Source organism: Hyaena hyaena, unplaced genomic scaffold, assembly GCF_003009895.1.
Source record: "Hyaena hyaena isolate Hyena2069 unplaced genomic scaffold, ASM300989v1 scaffold_0, whole genome shotgun sequence".
NCBI classification, from domain to species: Eukaryota; Metazoa; Chordata; class Mammalia; order Carnivora; family Hyaenidae; genus Hyaena; species Hyaena hyaena.
In genome coordinates, this window is record NW_024080632.1 from 10,546,113 (window position 1) to 10,565,111 (window position 18,999).

Consider the following 18,999-nt stretch of genomic DNA (forward strand, 5'->3'; position numbering starts at 1 on the left):
CCACCGGTGCTCCCTAGCTGGCGCATCCCTCCGATCTCTGCCTCCACAGTCAGGGGGCATTCTCCTTGCGTGCTTCTGTCTCCATGTCCAGATTCTTATAAGGACTCCAGTTACACTGGGTCAGGGACCCACATTACTCCTCTGCGACCTCATCTTTAAATTCTTTTAAGTTTATTTATTTCTTTGGGGGGGGGCAGAGGGAGAGGGAGAGAGAGAGAGAGAGTCCCAAGCAGGCTCCCCACTGTCAGCACTGAATCTAACACAGATCTCGAACTCACAAACCGTGAGATCATGACCTGAGCGAAAATCAAGAGTCGGACCCTTAACCGACTGAGCCACCCAGGCGCGCCCTGTATGACCTCATATTAACTTCACTAATGACATTTGCAACAGCCTCATTTCCAAATAAGGTCACACTCTGTGGGACTAGGGGTTGGGGACTCAACATGTCTGTTGGGGGAACTCATTCCAACCAGAAACAGGTACACCTGTCAGGTAGCCCAGCTGGCCCCGGAAGGGAAATGCGTACACCGCACAGGCAGGGTACGGCACCTGAGCCCGAGGCTTGAAAGTTTCCCCAGCACTGCGACTGAACCCCAGGCAGCAAACTAAACCCCCAGATCTGGCTCCTGCTCACCTCTATATCTACACCCTGCTCCATCCAGACTCTTGTGCACCCCAAACTTGTCCAATGCCTTCGGCAGAAGGGTTCCTTCTACCTTAAATGCACATCCACCCCAGTCGTCATCTGGCCAACCCTTCAAGTCTCGGCGTGAGCAGCTGGGTGTCCCTGTCCCCCGCCGTCACCGCTCCCCTTTTTGAATGTTCACAGCATCCCACATACGAACTCACCACCAAGAACCGGCCCTGTTCTCCCTGCCTCCCCCCCACCCCCAGCAGGCTGGAGGCTCCCTGACGATGGAGATGGGGAACGTCTCGTCACCCTCACACCCCGGGAGCCCGCACAGGGAGTAGGCACTCAAGAATACTTCCGGTGGGACAGAAAGACGTAGGGATGACTCGAAGACATCAACCCAAGGCACCGTGAGGAAAGCAGGAGTTCCCGGGCATGGATTTTCCTGTTAATCTGAAAGTTCACTTTATGCCATTTTGCTTTCTACAAAAGGCCTGCAGTAGGACCCGTGGTCACTGGGCGAAGGAAATCCCGAGAGGATTTTCGCTTTTACAAAATGGTCATTGCCTCTTTGCTTTGCACCATTTCAGCTCCCGAAAGGTGTCACAGGAACGCTTTACTCTCAGAGAGCAGGGCAGCTTGTATTTCCAAAGCTCCCTCCAGTACTCGAGAGCCGGCTCCGTAGCATAAGGAAAAGCGGATGAAAGCCCCGGATCCCAAGCCCTTCCTCCCTCTTGGTGACCCTGAGAGAGGCACATAACTTCACCGGACCACACACTTCCTTTCTCAAAGTAAGAAAATCAGACCTCGCCTCCTCCCCGGGATGTTACAATGAGATTCACACCCTTTGGCACCCAAAGCCGCTAAATCCATCCTGGGGTTGGAAAGGGGTCTCTAATTCGTCAATGACACGTCGGCCTTGGGATGACTGAACCCAGTTAGGAAATCAGGACTTTGGGAAAATACTCTGCCTCTCAGGGCCCTGGGTTTCCCGCTCATTCATAACATTTACAGAAATGCCTCGGGTAGCAGTTTCCAAACTGAGTTTCAAAAAAGTGTCTCAGGGCCCCCAGCGTCAGGGGACAGGAGGAGGGGACAGGGACAGGACACCAGGCTTCCTGCCGCACACAACCCGTAACAACACTACTTTTATTATCTGCTGATTCACGTATCGGGAGTTTACATAAGATCCCTTTTGAAGGGTTTTTTCCTAAATAATATTAATCATCCACCTGTACAACTCCAATCCCGGGAGTTTCTGACTTGCATTTAATGAAGCAGGAAATGTAATAAATAGGGGACTAGAGCTGGCCATGTTTATTTCCAAGGAAAGAAACAACATAAAAAAAGTCCTGCCATCTATATAATTACACATCATTTCATTTTAAAAAGAACATTTCACAGCAAAAAGATATGAAGGATATGATCTCCAACCAGAGGGCTTTTTAGCTCATAAACATACGTGATGGAAACGCTATTTCTCGTTTTTTATTTTCACCTGGCTGGCGGCTGGTTGGAAATATCACCAGGTCCCCAGCCTGGTCTGGGGGTTGGTCTCTGACCCTAATTCCAGGGGAGCTTTTTGCTAAATCCCCACCCTCAGAGAGTGGAGCGGGAGTGAGGCTCAAATGCATTGGTCCACAGAGCCAGCACTGAGAACTGCCAGGGTCTTGTCTCGTTCTAACCCTTAGGTATGGGGTGTGGCACTGCCACACAGCGCCTGACCCCCACGAGCAGCTGATGGATGAATGAATGACCCTTGGCGGGGGACAGTGGTAGGTATGTTAGGCCCTCTGGATGGCTGTGGAAGTCTCCTCACTGGCCCTGTCCCCACTGCCTGATCCGTCTGTCATCCACCCCAGGAACCACAGCTCTGTCTGCACCTCACAGCTGCCCGCCCACCCACTTCCTCTACCTCTGCAGATGTGCCTTCTGGGGCGTGAGCAGGTGCTCTGCAGCTAGACCGGAAGCAGCTGCGGCAAGGGGACCAGATAACCTGACAGTCATCGGTGTGGTAGTAAGCACGACAAGTGCAAGCGAAATACGGCCCCCGCGGGGCCCCGGCACCGTAAATCACAGGGGATCACATCTCAGTGCAAAACCTGTCTCCTACTTAGGAGAAAACGAAAGTTTGGAGCACCTACATGGAAGTCGTAGGTGTTCAGAAAATCCTGCAAGAGTTTGGCATTACCCGTGTATTTCAGCTCTGAACACACCAGCTACTCCAGCTGGATCTTAACCTTGGCTACACATTGCAATCACCCAGGGATGTTTAAAAAGTACTAATGATGGGCACCAAGGTGGCTAAGTTGATTAAGCATCTGATTCCTGGGTTCAGCTCAGGTTGTGATCTCCCGGTTCATGAGGGTTTTTTTTTTGCCCTGCATTGGGCTCTGCACTGACACCGTGGAGCCTTCTTGGGATTCTCTGTTTTCCTCCCTCCCTCCCCCCCTCTCTCTCTCACCCCTCTCCCGCTCACTCTCTCTCTCAAAAAAATAAACTTAAAAAAGAAAAAGACCAAGTATAAATAAATAAGGTAAAAATACTGATGCCTGGGCCCCACCCTCCAGAAAGTCTGTGTCACTGGACTGGGGTGCTGCCTGGGAATCAGGACTTTGAAAAGCACCACCCCCAACCCAGGCGATCTGAATGTACAACTGAAGTTGTTCCTTCTTTCAAGGCCAGATGAAAACCAAAGGGGAAAGGGAAAGAAGAGATTCCTGACACCCTCTGAAATGGAAATCTCAAATACGCAGAAAGGGTACTGCTCATCAAATAGGTTCAGGCTCTGCTTCTGCATAAATCATCATTCACATCTCCCTCCGGCTGCTCAATGAGAAGAGAAGCAGAGAGGAGCCTGGGTCTCAGGTGCGCTCCCCACAGACCAGTGGGTTTTTACAGGGAGGAGTTGTTAATACTGCCTGCCCAGTACCCCTATGCCAGGGGTCACACCCCTCTGGTGTTCCTTGAAGATCCAGTCCCCTTAATTGCAACCTAACTGGATTCCACTCCATGAGTTCAAGAACGAGTCAGTGACTCAGGCCACACAAGTGTATTCCATCCAACTGACTAGAGTGATCAGTTCAGGATGTGCCCCCATCAGACCAATCAGACCTAATGGTGAAACTCTTTCCTGATGCACTCAGATCTGTAAAGGTGGAAATCTGGAACAATCAAAGGCCACCACCAATGAGGAGCCTAACTAAGAATGAAACCCACAAGGAAGAAAGCAGGACTGTGAGACAGAGAAAGAACGTGCCCTGATGATCCTGAGCTCCTGGATCCAGCCATTCCTGAAGCCCTTGTGTATATCTAGAAAGCTTTTTTTCAGTACACAAACTAGCAAGTTCCTACTTTACCACTTCACTACTGCTGAAGCCAGTATGTGATGGGTATCTGTTACTGGCACCAGAAAAAGCCCTGACAAATGCAATCGTGAAGATCTATAAGCCAGGCACCCCTCTTTTGCCAATAACCCCCCACTCTTTGTCCGGGTTCTGTGGGGTATCCAAGAGGGAGAGAAACTGGGTAAGGACAGACTGTTTCCTCTCTCTAGACCCCTGGATCCCCCAAACTATACATCTACTATCAGAATTAAGTTTATACATGTGCAGAGGCTATACTGTTTCTCGGGCAAACTTCTATTTCAGAGTCTACTGCTCCATCCACTGTCCCTAAAAACGGAATCCCAGACTATCTGGAAGGGGCAGTGATGGAGTAATCACCCCAGTGAAGACAAGCTGAGCTGTGGGTGTGGTGGCCCTGACAGAAGAAACAGGGCCTTGGATAAATACCTTCTCATGAGGGCCAGTGGTAAAGTGGACTCATTAAACAAGGTGGCACAGGAAGCCTCACTAAAAATCATACTACTTCAAATCTTCTTACAATTCCACACCAGCACTGAGAACAGTCACAGCTCCTGGAATGAATATGTATGTGTGTGCATACGTGTATAACATATCAAACATATATGTGTATTAATGACATTGTGTAAATTACAAACGCTGGTATTTATTACCACTCACCACTGCCTGGCATTGTGCTAGAAATTTACACGCAGACTCTCATTTAATCTTGCAGTCACCCTATGAGGGAAGTCTGACTATTCTCCTAACTTTGCAGGTGAGAAACTGAGGCTCAGGGACATCACTTACCCAAGGCCCTACAGCCTGTAGGGGGCAGAGCTGGGATCTGATTTAGATCAGGCCTTATTTAGATCTGAAGGCTGAGCCAAATCCAGCCCACCACCCGTATTTATAAATAAAGCTTTATTGAAAGATAGCCCCGCCCACTTGATTACATAAGGCTGCCCTTTAGAGAAAAAGTGGCCCACCTCTGGCACTGGCCTAAACATTCACACAGCATTTTACAGCCTGGAACAACTCACAGGGATCATTGGCTTATCTGACCCTCACTGCAGATCTGTGAGGTGAGGGAGACTTACACCATCATTAGCCCATTTTATAGACAGGAAAACAGGTGAGGTGGAGGCCTAAGGTGGCCCTGCTGCTCAGGGCCACGCTGAAGCACAGCCCAATGTGCTTTCTTGACTGCAGCATGCTGCCTCCAAACCCAGAAGGTCCTGACATGACTTAGTCCCCCCAGAGAGAGCCGCTGTGGGAGGCAAGGTCAAGGCCCTGAGGCACTGGTACCGTTCACAGCGGCTCCTGGCACTTCCGGGGAACAGTGAGCCCAAAGGCTCCTGGGAAGGGTTAGGGAAACAGAAAATAATGACTCTGCGGCCACAGGCTGGATGTGCTAACACCACCTAAGGGCCAACGGCCGAGGGTCTGTTGTGAAGGCATCAGCGAGGGCGTTCCTCTGAAGGAGCATGGCAGCTCCTGGCATCTGGCCCCCACCCCCTCTGCACTGCACTTCACACCGACTGCTAGGCCCTCCTCCCACAGCAGCACTGGTTTCTGAGTGGGGAAGTCCTCCCTCCCACCAGCCCCCCAGCCGCCACGGCCAGATTCTCTCTACCAAGAAACGTGGCACTCAGCGTGGCTGGCTGAGCTCAGGAGGTGGGAAAGTTGGGTCACTGGACGCAGGAGGGAGAAGAGAGAGAGAAAGGGATGGTAAGAGGCAAACGGAGAGAGAGAGGAGGGGCAGGCACACATGAAGACTGACAGAGGAGGAGAGCAGGGGAGAGTAAACAGAGAAGGGAGCGGGAGGGGGAGACGGATGCCGGGCGCCGAGTACCCACCCACGCCTGGCTGGCGATGCCCTGACTTTCAGCAGAGGGAAGAATGCTTTACCTGCATCGAACAGAGCAGCACGGGGCCCGGGGAGACGCCCGCCACTTTTATCCCCAGCCAAGGAGAGTGTGGCCTGAGATGAAAAGCAGGTTCTCTGATCTTGCCCAGCAGCTGGTGGGGCCCGGGCATCAGAACGAGCATGTGTGCTGGTAATCAGCCCAGGCCCCGGCCACACTGGTGGGGGGCTGGGGCAAGGCCATCTGAGGGCTAGGAAGCAGACTGTTATGTGGAGGAGAAGGATTCTCCCCATTCAAAAGGAGAAGCAAATAAGTAAAAGGCCCAGTGTGAAAATCAGTTTTCAAAGCTACACTCTAGGAGCAGACGTGTGGTGGGGAGGGTAGAATCTGTGGCATGTGAGTGACAGAGGAGGTCCGGAGGGGAGCCCAGTCCTGAGGGTGGAAAGAAAGGCTGACCCCACCTCTTTTTATTTTAATGTTTATTTATTTTTTTAGAGAGAGAGAGAGAGATAGAGACAGAGAGAGACAGAGAGATAGAGCATGAGCAGGGGAGGGAGACACAATTTGACGCAGGCTCCAGGCTCCGAGCTGTCAGCACAGAGCCTGATGCAGGGCTCGAACCCACGAACCGTGAGATCATGACCTGAGCTAAAGTTGGAAGCTTAACCGACTGAGCCACCCAGGCACACTGACCCCACCTCTTTGAAAAGTTCCTGTCACAAGAATTGGCAAAGGACATGCCATGTATGACAGGTATGGTCACGAGTTGGTGGCCTCCCATACAAATGTTGCTTAACATATGATGGAATTGTTACAAGCATTTTCTCTGTTGCCAATGTGTTAAAAACTGTGGAACTGCCCACAAAAATCTACGTGTTTGGCTTCTCTTGGAAAATGTGGATGACCTGGTGACACTCTGTCTCCTTCTTACAGAGCAATAACTGGCTGGAAGTGAATGGTGTTTCCTTCTTTAGAAGGGGTAGGTGCTCTGTGTTTTTCCACAGTCCTCACCTCTCTCTACTGCCTGATGGCAAGTGCATCCTTCGCCCCGGATGTCCTCAATCCAGATTTAGTGAGTAACGACCATGCCCCTAGCACGAGGCACTGGGCTTTACTTATTCATTCAAAACACACTTTTTCAGCATCTAGGATGCGCCAGACCTTCAGGATACAGCCATGAACAAGACAGACAAGAATCGTGTTTATGGAGCGCACAATCTGGTGGGGAAGCTGACCTCAGTTCAATAACACTTTAGTTCCCATAGTCTTCACAACAACCTTGTGAGGACAATCTGGTTCTACTCACTTTACATATCAGGAAACTGAGGCTTGAAGATTTTCTTATGCTTCGTGAAGTAGGCGCTTCTGTTTAGAGGGGATGTCTGAGACTATTTAACAATTGTTCTGGGATGGGCACTGGCCAATCAGAACACTCGTCCAACCAATCAGAGCACAGGCCCAGCCAATCAGGAGATAGGCTCAGCCAATCAGAACACACATCCAATCAGAACAGAAGCCCAGTCAATCAGATTAAATAGCGTTACAAATGCGTAGCAGCCGAATGTCTGCGCTGCCTGTCTGTATTGCTTTATACTGGGCAGGGATAATGACATTTTGTCCATCTTAACAACCCTCATTTTCAGATGGTGGTCACAGACCTCCCAATAATCAACATTCCCGTGAGATGGGCAGATGTCACTGACATGCCCATTTGCCAGATAAAGAAACCAGGGCTCAGAACCGTTGAGCAGAACCTAACAAGGGCCACATTGCCAGGGGTGGCAGTCCTCAGGGGAGAATCCCCATCTCCCAGCTCCTGGCCCGGAGTTTCTGGCTGTGTCTTACATGGCTTCTAGCCAACCAGACTACAAATTCCCTGAGGCCAGGGACTGTAGCAGACATTTCCTCAATGCCTCCGTGATGCTCAGTGCTGTGGTCTGGCTGTTTGTGTCCCTCCAAAATTCACATGTTGAAATCCTAACGCCCCAGTGTGGTGGTCTTGGGGTGGGGGTGGCTTTGGGAGATACTTGGGTCATGAGGACGGACCCTCATGACGAACTGCGCCCATATGAAAGAGGGCTCAGAGAGCTCGCTAGCCCTCTCCCACCATGCAAGAGACAGCAAGAATCAGGAGAGGGCCCTCACCAGAACAGGACCATACAGGCACCTTAATCTTGGACTTCCCAGCCTCTAGAACTAAGAGAAATAGACATCTGTCGCTTATACAGCCACCCAGTCTGTGGTATTCTGTTATGGCAGCCCTGATGGACACACCACATATCAGAAATTCACTCAGTACTGATGACTCCACTCAGATATGGTGGTAGGTATGGTGACGCCCAGCAAAAACCAATGAGGATCAAAACTGACCCAAACCCAAACCCCGTACATCATACAGTAGTACTGATGAGCGCAACAATGGTGGTCACCATTATGATGCCCATTTTAAAGATGGGAAAACTGAGGCTCACAGATGTTACATAATAAAGGTGTCAAACCCAAGCTTATCCAGTTTTCAACCTGGTGTCTGGACAATAGTGGGACACCACCTGCCTTGGGAATGGCACTGAGTCTTTACCTCGTACCATGGGTCAGTCTTTGCTAGGCTGTGTGCTGCCTGGAGACTCCCAAGGAATGTCAGGGGGATAGTAAAGCAACTGCCTGCCAGGGATCACAGAGAAACACAGTCCAAGGGAGTTGCTTGGAGAACTGCAAGCATTTCTGTACCATGTGGAGATGTGTCACCACTAATGTGGATCACGAGCTAATCTGGCCAGGGGGATGCTCCTCAAAGCCCCTGAGGACAGAGACCCCCGTTACTCACTGTTACTCTAGTGGACACTGGTTATCAGGTTCCCTGGCATTCATTCTCCATTCTTGAGCAAACCCCTCAATTTGTAAGACCAAAGGTAAAGATCACAGTCTAGGATTAAGCCAATAAGTTAGCACCCCACATGTTTGACCCCACTGATTGGTTTAGAGGTGAGCATATGGTCATGCTGATTGAAATGGTGAATCTCAGACCTAAACATTCTCACTCTTCCACTCTGGACCAGAGCAGGGAAAGGACTTCTGGAATCATCTTACTACCACACGGAGCCTGAAAGTGTAGCCATCCTGGAGAAGAGCAAAGTGAAGAGATACAGAGAGACTGAGTCTTGACATGAACTAAGCCCCTTGATCCAGCCATACCTGAAGCCTACAGAAGCACCGGACTTTTCAGTTACATGTGCTAATAAATGACCTTCATATTAGGGGAAAAAAAGCTCAACTTGGATTGCGTGTCACTTGTAAGTGTCAAGTTCTATGTTAGTTCTACCACCACCATACAGTGATAAGACCTGCTTGTTTCTAATCAACAAAATCGTTCTCGAGAGTTTTGTTTGAATGTCTGTTTCTTTGATCAGTTAAGGTAGCAGACCATCTGTAACATCCCACAGAGTGCATCAGAGTCCAGCAGCTTCAGCTCCTGCCTCGATGATGCCAAATTCAGCCAGCGCTGCAGCTCTGGAGGGCAAAAAGCAAAATACTTTCTCCCTTGTCCTCTAGATCCTGAGTAGCTGAAGGCTCACAGTGCTGGCTGCAAAGCGCATGCTCAAAGATGTTATCATCCATGTAAAAATATTTATGTGTGGCAGCTCCATGCAAGGGACAGTGGAAACAGTAATGAGGAAGAGCAATGAGATCCCAGCCCTCACAGAACTGATAATGGAGGAACAGGGCATTAAGCAGACACTCATATAAATAAATGGATGGCTGTGGATTGTGTAAGTGCTTCGGAAGGAAAGTGCAAGTGATGAGACAATATGTAACTGACATTCACTTGGGGAGTTAGGGAATGTTTTCCCAAGGAAGTGGTAGTTCACAATGACAGGGTGTCCGGTAGCCCAAGCGTTCAAAGCGGGAGAGAACACAGTCCACTTAAGATCATGGGAGAATCTTAACCCGGGTTTGGGGGCCAGGTTCTCGTTTGCAGAAGATCACTTTGGTGGACTGGATATAGGACTGAAATGAATATGGAAATATCCATCTGGAAGCTACTGAATGGTTTGGACCAAGGTGTTGATGACGGAGGAGGATATGGGGGAAAAACCTGGAAGAACAGAAATCACAGTCTACAACCTATGAGCCCAATCTGCCCCCTTGACAGTTTTTATAAATAAAGTTTTATTGGAACACAGCCACACCCACTCTACTGGAAGAAAGTCTACGGCTGGCCACACGCTACACGGCAGAACTGAGTAGTTGTGATGGAGACCTGCAGATCTGAGAGTATTTACTACCTGGTCCTTTAAAGAAAGTCTGCCTAACTTCTAAAGTTTGATTTAGAAGGTCAACTCAAAAAGACTTGGAAACGGGGCATCGTGGAGAGGAAGGGCCAAAGATCAGGTGGGAGGGGAGATGAGCAAGATGGAGGTCACTAGAGTTGAGTTAGCTTTATTGGAGAAAGAAACCACTCTGATTAAAACAACCCACCATGCCCTAACCTACTGCCTAATGGAAATGAAGCCTGGCCAAATTATGTGCAGAGAGCACACGCAACTTGGAGTCGGAAGGTTCTAGTCTCAGCTCTGATGTGTAACTGGCGCCCATGCATGCATTTCTCCTCTTGGACCATCAGTTTCCTCATCTGCAGAATGGGGATGCAGAAGGATGGGGGAGGAAGATGCATGCCTGGTGGACAATGCACAGTTCTAGAGCAACATTACTTGTTACTTCTGTTCTTGTTGCTGTGAAATCAGTTGAAGTTACTCACCAGGGATTGGTGGGTGGGGGATGTTGCTGGGGCAAAGGGACGATCGGACACAGGTCCTCACGACAGGGAACGGGACTGCCCACGCCAACCTGTGTACCTGCCTGGAGGATCAGGACTCACTCCAATCCATATAAATGACCCCCTGGCTGCTAATGCCAACCACTTACCGACCAATTTTTGCTGCTACAATTCCTGGTAGGAGCAATCATAAGAAAAAGCCCGAGGTTGTCTATTGCATGCTGAGCCCAAACTGTTTGTGCTCAGGCAGGGACTGCAAAATTACAGAGAAGAAAGGGCTGATGATAAAAACCCAGAAGTTGCCTCATCTACAACATTCGTAACCACGTGCATGCACCCCGCCCCCCCCCCCCCCCACACACACACAGCACCAGCCCTCCTTGCACACAAAGGTGTCACCTTTTCCACTGTTTCCTTCCTCCAGAGCACATTCAGCAGCTGCAGAGAGGCTAACTTTGCAACCATCCTGGCATAATGGAGAGAGCTATCAGTTGGGCCTGAGGAGATCCAGGTTCAGATCCCAGCTCTGAAATCCTGGGCAAGTTCCTTCTACTTTCTGGCCTCAGCTTCCCCATTTTTTAAAACTTTTTAATGTTTTTTTTTGTTTGTTTGTTTTGTTTCTGAGAGAGAGAGAGAGAGAGACAGCATGAGCAGGGGAGAGTCAGAGAGAGAGGGAGATACAGAATCTGAAGCAGGCTCCAGGCTCTGAGCCAGCTGTCAGCACAGAGCCTGAGGCGGGGCTCGAACCCACGAACTGTGAGATCATGACCTGAGCCAAAGTCGGATGCTTAACTGACTGAGCCACCCAGGCACCCTTCAGCTTCTCCATTTTTAAAATAAGGGCTTGGATTCCATGATTTCTGAGCTCCCTATCAGTTCTAACCTCTATGCTTTTATTTACTATTTTAAATTTTTTTAAAGTTTATTTATTTATTTTGAGAAAGAAAACAAGTGGGGGAGATGCTGGGGGCGGGGAGAATTCCAATCAGGCTCCTCACTGGACAGCGCGGATCCCGACAAATGGGTTCCAATCCCATGAACCACAAGGTCATGACCCGAGCCAAAACCAAGAGTTGGAAGCTTAACCGACTGAGCCACCCAGGTGTGCCCCGACCTCTATGGTTTTAGAACAGAGGTTAAAAACCAGGAGCCCCATGCCCAAATACAACCCACAATCCTGAGGGATTATTTAATACCAACTCACACGGCATTAAAAGATTTTTCAGTGGGTGCTAGCATTTTACAACTGGGAGATTTCTTATAAAAGTCACAGTTGCTGACTTCTTCAGAAAAATTCAAACACCTGGCAGTTCGGATGCACTGACAAAGACATACCACCGTGTAAGTAGAAGTCATGCCCAAACCACATATCCCGGGCGCAACATGAAGAAACACAGATAAACCCAAACTGAGAAACATTCTGTGAAGAAGCTGGCCCCCATTCTTCAAAGATGTCAATGTCGCAAACAACGAAAAAAGACTGAGGAACTATTCAAGCCCGACACAAGACCTTAATGCAATATGCGATCCTGGATCGGATCCTGTGCCAGAAAAATAAATTGCTATGACGGATACTATTGAGACAATTGTTGAAATAGGAATATGGTTAGATGAAAGTCTTGAGTCAATGTCAAGTTTACTGAATCCGGTACCTCTATGTGGTTATGCAACCATCCCAAATGGCTCTCAATGAAAGAGAGGAAGCGAATGCAAGGCAATGCTAAAAATGAACGCACCTGGGGGTGCCTGGGTGGCTCAGTTAGTTGAGCATCCGACTTCGGCTCAGCTCATGATCTCGGGGTTTGTGAGTTTGAGCCCCACGTCAGGCTCTGCGCTGACAGCTCAGAGCCTGGAGCCTGTTTTGGATTCTGTGTCTCCCCCTCTCTCTGCCCCTCCCCCACTCGCACTCTTGTCTCTCTCTCTCTCAAAAATAAACAAACATTTAAAAAATAAATAAAAATAAAAATGGATGAGTCTGAGTAAAGGGGGGTACAGGAGTTCTTTATAGCATTCTTGCCACTTTTCTGTAAGTTTAAAATTATTTCAAAATTGAAAGCGTTTTTTAAAAGGGTTGTCATATGTAACCCAGCAATTTTCAAATGTTAGTGTGCAGAATCCCTGGAGGTTTGGTGAAAATTCAGACTGCTGAACCTTTCTCAGAGCCACCACTGCTTTTTTTAGTGTTTATTTATCTATTATTGGTGGGGGAGGGACAGACAGAGAATCCCATGCAGGGTCCACGCTCAGCGCAGAGCCGAACGTGGGGCTTGATCCCACAACCCTGAGACCATGACCTGAGCTGAAGTTGGGAGTGGGATGAAACCAACCGAGCCACCCAGGCGCCCTTCCCCAGAGCTTCGGATCCAGTAGGTCTGGAAGGGGGAAAGTAAGAATGTGCATTTCTAATAAACTCTCACGAAATATACATGCTGCTGTAAACAGTGAAAGTGACTATCAGATGAACAAGACGCAGGAGTTTTTAAAAAGCAGGATCGACCGCGGGTGGTACAGGGGACTAGTGTTTTTCATCATGAGACTTTTTGGAGCACTTTCTTTGTTTTCAGGGATACACACCTGAATGCCTATAAAGTACCGACACCAAGCCCTGCCTGGCAAGTAGCAGATGGTCAGTGTTAGGGACCTGCTGGTATTTGAGTTTCTAAACTACAGCAAAGACGCCCAGCAACAGGGAGCCTCCTGCATTGCTGGGAGGGAGAGGGGAAGGGATAAGGTCAGCACTTTGACCTGCTCAGTGTGGGGGAGACACAGTCTCTGGGGTGCTCTAATGCAATCTACGGGGTCCCCCGTGAAGACTGCCACACGGAGTCAGGCCAGACACATACGCCTCAAAACCTCTCCCGATTCTGAGTCAAGAACATGGCTCAGGCTGCAAACTTGTGTCAAGACACGCAACTCCTCGCCTCTTCCGGGGGGTAATGAACCTGGGCCTCAGGCCTCATTAAACCCCATTATATAATCACCCCCATCCCGAGTCTCTTTAGAACCCTTCCAGAGGCTGGTTTCTTGGGAGTACGCAGTTCAGCTTCATCAGTCTGTACTGCTACCTGCTGCCTCCCTCAAAAAATCAGCGTTCTGACTCAGCCTGGAGGCACATGAGGCCAGGCCCTCAACGGAGGGTCAACTCTGTCGCCTTGTGTCCAAGGAAAAGCACAGGCGAAAAGAAGAGGCGTGTGCACGGTGAGACAGGGCGGTGAGGGCCGTGCCGCCTCTCAAGGCACCTGGCACGGGGCAGTGTTTTATAGGCTGGGGCCACACGTATAACTCCAGCTGGGGCCACAAAAACCAAGAAGGGCAAGTCTGGGAGTCATCAGTCCCTTGTCCCCTTTGGGAACCGCTGCCCAGAAGTGCTAGACCCCCACAGCCCGCTGATAAAGAAACACCCAGAAAACCACAGGTGGTAAAAGTTGCCTGTCGTTCCTCGCCTTCTGCCGAAGATGTCCCGGCCGTCTTCCGCAGCTGCCCGGCCCCCACAGCGGACACCCGGCTCCCACCGGGGACAATGGAGTCCCTGAATATCAGCCCCAGAGTCGGGCGGGGTAGCAATTTGTTAGCCAGCGTGGGTGCTGCTCCCTGAGTGAGCACAGCAAGCTGAGGGACAAGAGGAGGCATCCTTGGAGCAAGGCTGACCCCCGACAACACAACCCCCCCAAGGAGGCAAGGGTGCCAGAGAGGAAACTGGAGCAAATTAAGGTCCCTGTCGGAGGAGCAAACAGGTCTCGGAGAAGACAGCGTTCCGACTGCATCTCCTCCGCAATACAGAACAGGGCATTCAGGATGGGTGCACACTCCACTTCCTGCCTGCCCTTGGGATCTGGGGCCAGCTACCCAAATGCTCTCAGCCTCGGTTTCTTCATCTGCAAAATGGGGATAAGAACGGAAACCACCTGATGGCGAACTGTGAAGTAGTACAAGTAAATTGCTTTGCCTGAATTGAAGATGCCTGTAACATTGTCTGTCAATACATAATAAACGCCCGTTGCTATTATTATCGCCGTTTTCATCATTGTTACAAGTTATGCCATCATCTAATGGGCTCCGGTAGCTGCCAAGGCTACCCTTTGTAGAGACTCAGTGCTCTAAGCACCAATGCCCCCCCCCCGCCCACTGTGCTAGGAAATTACACACATTCCTCACTTTCCCTCACTACATCCTTGCCAGGTTGAAACAGACACGGGGCAGGGGGCGGGGGGGCTAGGTGATGTGCGCAACAATATGTCAGCAACCACTTAGTAGCTATACTCCCCAAATCACTTCCACCAGCTGGTAATGAAAGATGATGAGTAATTACTCCTTCCCATCTAGACGGTATTTTTTCATTCTGAAAAAGGTTCTTTATTGGGGATTAGAGCGGCAGCCTGACCCAATTCGGCTGGACTCAGAGATACCCTACAAGGAGCCACCAGCACACAGCCTGTGGGATCAAAACTGCTCCATGGGTAGAGGGCATGGGGTCAGACACCATCTGGGTGACACGGGATGCCCAAATGAAATGCCAAATAAATGCAGCAAGGATGGAGGGGTCCGTTGCTCTCCACTCCTTTGGGAGCTAAGTTCACTCCCGAGTCACCATCCTCCACGTTGAGCAGTAGGGCTTCCTAGCTTGTGTTCTGTCCACTGTTAGCCTCAGACAAAGGTTCCTCTATAAGCTGGGGCTCCTGCCACGCCCCTCCCTCCCCCTGCTCATCATTCCCAGACCAGAAATGTAGGGCAAGCCCCAAGGAGGTGCAGTCCTTCTCACGGCCCATTGGAGGAGGCTGGGCATTCAGGGTCTGAGTCTCAGCCACTCTCCAGCCAGATCTGCCTAATGCTGTCCCCAGGCATCACCAGTAGGGTGACAAGATGGCAGATCGTCACAGTCACGGTGATCTTTGCCGGCCGGCCAAGGCCAGCACTGAAAGTGACAACGGGGCAGACAGACAGCCTGGCAGAGACGCGGCTTCTGGGGCTCCCTCTGCTGGGTCCGCGGGGGGTCGGGCTGGTGCTGGGGCCCAGCGGCAGTAAGGCTGAGGCTCACGGTGGGAGGGGAACAGGACTATTATAAGCCCAGGGAGAAGCAGTGCCTGACCAATGTGTCTTCCCAACCGCCCCAGCCTAGAGTCCTCCAACCAGCCTCCTGAGTCCAAAGATTTGCCCAGAAAACGCTCGCTGGGTAGGTCTCAGAGACACAGAACGTCTAAGCTCTGGACCCTAGTGGAGTCTTGTACAACTGGGGAAACCGAGAGCCAGGCAGAGAGGGGAATTCACCAAAGTGCAGGCATGCAGGCTAAGGATGGATCTGGATTCAAAACCTATGACGTGGGCAAGATCATTCACTCTTCTGAGCCTCAGTTTCCTTATGTCTAGAATGGGAATTAAAATGCCCGCCTCCCTGTAACTGTGACCAGGGAGGGAGAGGCGTCGCACAAGCAATTGGTGGCTTCGCGGAGATTCCGTTTCCTAACCTGTGCCACTCACTGGGCCACCTCTGTTTCTGTCACCTGTCTGCATCAACGGAAATGGGACTGGTCCACGAGACTCCCGCTAATATTCGGGTGACACACTCCTTCTCTGCTGAGGCTCAGGCTACTTTTCTCCTGTATGGAAGATCAGAGGGCGGCCTCTCCGCACAGGAGGCTCAGGACTGTCCCGACAGGCAACTGTGTGTCTGGGGTCTCAGGGCTGACTTTAGCTGGGGACTTGGCTCATGCCCACAGGGGAGTGCAGAAGCCTTTCCTCTCCCGTGGAGATCAGGGCAGGCATGAAAAGGTGGTAGCCATGCGGAATCCTCACAAAACTTTCCGGAAGCAGAGGAGGGGTCTATATGTGCAAGCCCGTGGCTTTTTTTTTTTTTAAAGCAAGCTGAAGATGTTTGCAGAGTTGCGGTCAAACTCCCAGAGATGGCCATGCCAACACCCCTCACAGGATGGCAATGCCCAGAGAGAGACACGCAGCCACCCGGCGTCAGGCCAAAGTAAATTCCAAGCACTCTTATGGGCCATCGGGGAGTGGGGGTTGAACTGAAAGGCATTTACCCACAGCGCTCAGATTCATCATAAAGTCAGAGGATGTAAGCACTGCCTGGAGAAAGGAGCTAATGAACGTCATAATGAGAGCTAGCATTTATTAAGCACTTGCTGTGTGCCAGGTATACCGTACGGATGACTTGACACACAGAGGCAGATCCAACCCTCGCAACCACCTAGGGAGGGAATCTAGTAGTGTTCCCATTTTACAGATGAAGTCATTGAGGCTCAGAAAGGCTCTGCCTTTGCTCGAGGTCAGGCATGCTGCTCAGAAAGAAACAGAACTGGGCCTGGCACCCAGGCGTCACCCTCCTGGGCCTCTCACCCTGCTGCTAGGACACATTTGATGACCCATCACCCCTTCTCATCTGAGCTCCCAAGCCGCCCTCCGACTGCACACAGGCCCTCCCCCACGGACCGTCTCTGGTCTCTCTGACAGGGATTTCTCCGACAAATCAATAAACTGGCCTTCTGGGCTTGGTATGTGTCATGAATGCTATTTTAGTTCGCCTGATTCAGGGCCTGTGCCCCCTGGGCACCAAAATGAGCCCGGTTCTGGAACGTCTCCTAACTGACGTCCACACGGGTCTCTTCTGGCTCTGGGCCCTCAGGGGGTCCCTGTGGTGGACGCGTGATGCACATGTGTAGACCATAAACCGAGTTCGTCGTCCTGCCCAGGCCAAATCTAGCTGTGCTAAGTCAGAGCTTCTGAGCCCAACGGCCTTGACGCGAGGCGCCATGTCGGAGGTTACACGTGCCATTCCCCAGGGGAAGAAACAGCGGACAGCCTGAAATTCTCAGAGCGTCCACAGCCTCCCTAAAAAATAAGTTCAGAAACCCTTCTGCAAAGGCAAAGCATAGAGCCCCACATTTAGAGAAAGGCCCCTGCTGAGCATTTGAGGGATCCTGGATCAGATCGTGCGTGATGGTGGAGCTTCTCCACTCTGGAGTGAGAAAGAACCAGGTTCAAACCCTGGCTCGACTACTCAAGAGCTGTGTGGCTCTGCCAAGTTCTTTGACGGCCCTGAGCCTCAGTCTCCTCATCCATGCAATGGGAACAACTAGTCTGCACCAAGGCTTGTTGCTAGAACTACACGAAGTCAGGCACGTGGGTGGTGAGGGTGCACAGGGACTCCGTAAACGCTGCCGATCATTCATCAGAGCAGCGACACGACCACCCTGGGGACCGGGGGCTATTTCCTCCACCGTCCAGCAGCCCCTCTTCCTCCCAAACTCCCCGTCAATAAAAGTTGGTATCTTGGCTGAAGGCCTCGCTGGGCTCTTTTCAGGGGCTCCCCTCTGACCACGTCTGTGCCTGTTCAGCAAAACGGGCCTCTGGGCAGAGAAGATTAAAGGCCTTCTCAAACCTCCACCCTGGATCACCAGAAAGTTCCATTTCTGCTCCGAGTAATAACCACTTTGTCTCCAGCAGAAATTCGTGGCAGCAGAATGTAAAAGACCCCAGGCCGTGCTCGGCCTAGTTTGAACCCAAATACATCTTTGAGATGAAAGGTTATGTGTGTTGACCCAAGCAGGGGGGGAAAAATTACAAAATTTAATCATAGATGCCTTGTCCACAGTGGCCTGAGAAAAATCCTGTGATCCAGGCAGCCAAGAGGCAGAGAGGAAAAGCTGGTGTTTCCTTTAACGCCCCGCAGGCTTCCCTTCGGTCATCCCTCCACACTGCAGGCAAAAAACGGGGACCGGTCAACCTCTCAAATGCTGGTTACCCCCTTTCCCTTCAAAACCATCCCAAGGGGCATGACCGGCGCAGGGGGGAGGCGGATGAGCGGCGTTCTAAGCATTTCACGAGCATCTTCTCAGAATGGGGAGCAGACACCTGGCAAAGAGGGTTCGGCAGCCCCTGCGGGCGGGCAACTTACTTGCAGAGAAGTTGGCCTCGGTGTGGACAGGAGGGGTGGAGGGCAGGAAAGGTGCGTGTCCCACAAAGAAAGAGCGGAGAGAGCGCTCCGACAGGAGCGGGGAGCGCTGCTGAGAAGGAATGTTCTCGCAGCTGCCCACGCTGCTGTGAATCTTGAGGTTCAAGGGTTTGCTTTTCTTCTTGGCTCTGAAAGGGAGACAGAAGCAGAAGAGAGGGCCACGTGTCCGTGAGTGCACACGAAATGGGGGGGGGACCCGATCTCGTTCACCTGGTCCCAGTGTCCACTCCCCACGTCGGCCTGGCCCCGCGGCTGCCCTGTCCCCACTTCACCGCGCTCTGGCCACCGCCTGGGTGCCATTTCTCACCTGCAGCCCTTGGCTGGTCCTCACATCCCCACTGCCCAGAATACCCTCCCCTTCCCTGCCTGGTTAATCCCCATCTGTCTTCTCTGACTCCACTCTGGTGTCCTCTCCT

The 18,999-nt window shown here is 51.0% G+C and overlaps 1 protein-coding gene across 1 annotated transcript in view; it reads right to left on the reverse strand.

Moving 5' to 3' along the window:
• The window catches only part of KSR2 (kinase suppressor of ras 2), a 420,995-nt gene that overhangs the window by 154,963 nt on the left and 247,033 nt on the right, over positions 1-18,999 (reverse strand). The window contains exon 5 of the mRNA XM_039236742.1: positions 18,527-18,711. Within this exon, the coding sequence (XP_039092673.1) occupies positions 18,527-18,711 (185 nt within the window). The remainder of the gene's footprint in view (positions 1-18,526; positions 18,712-18,999) is intronic.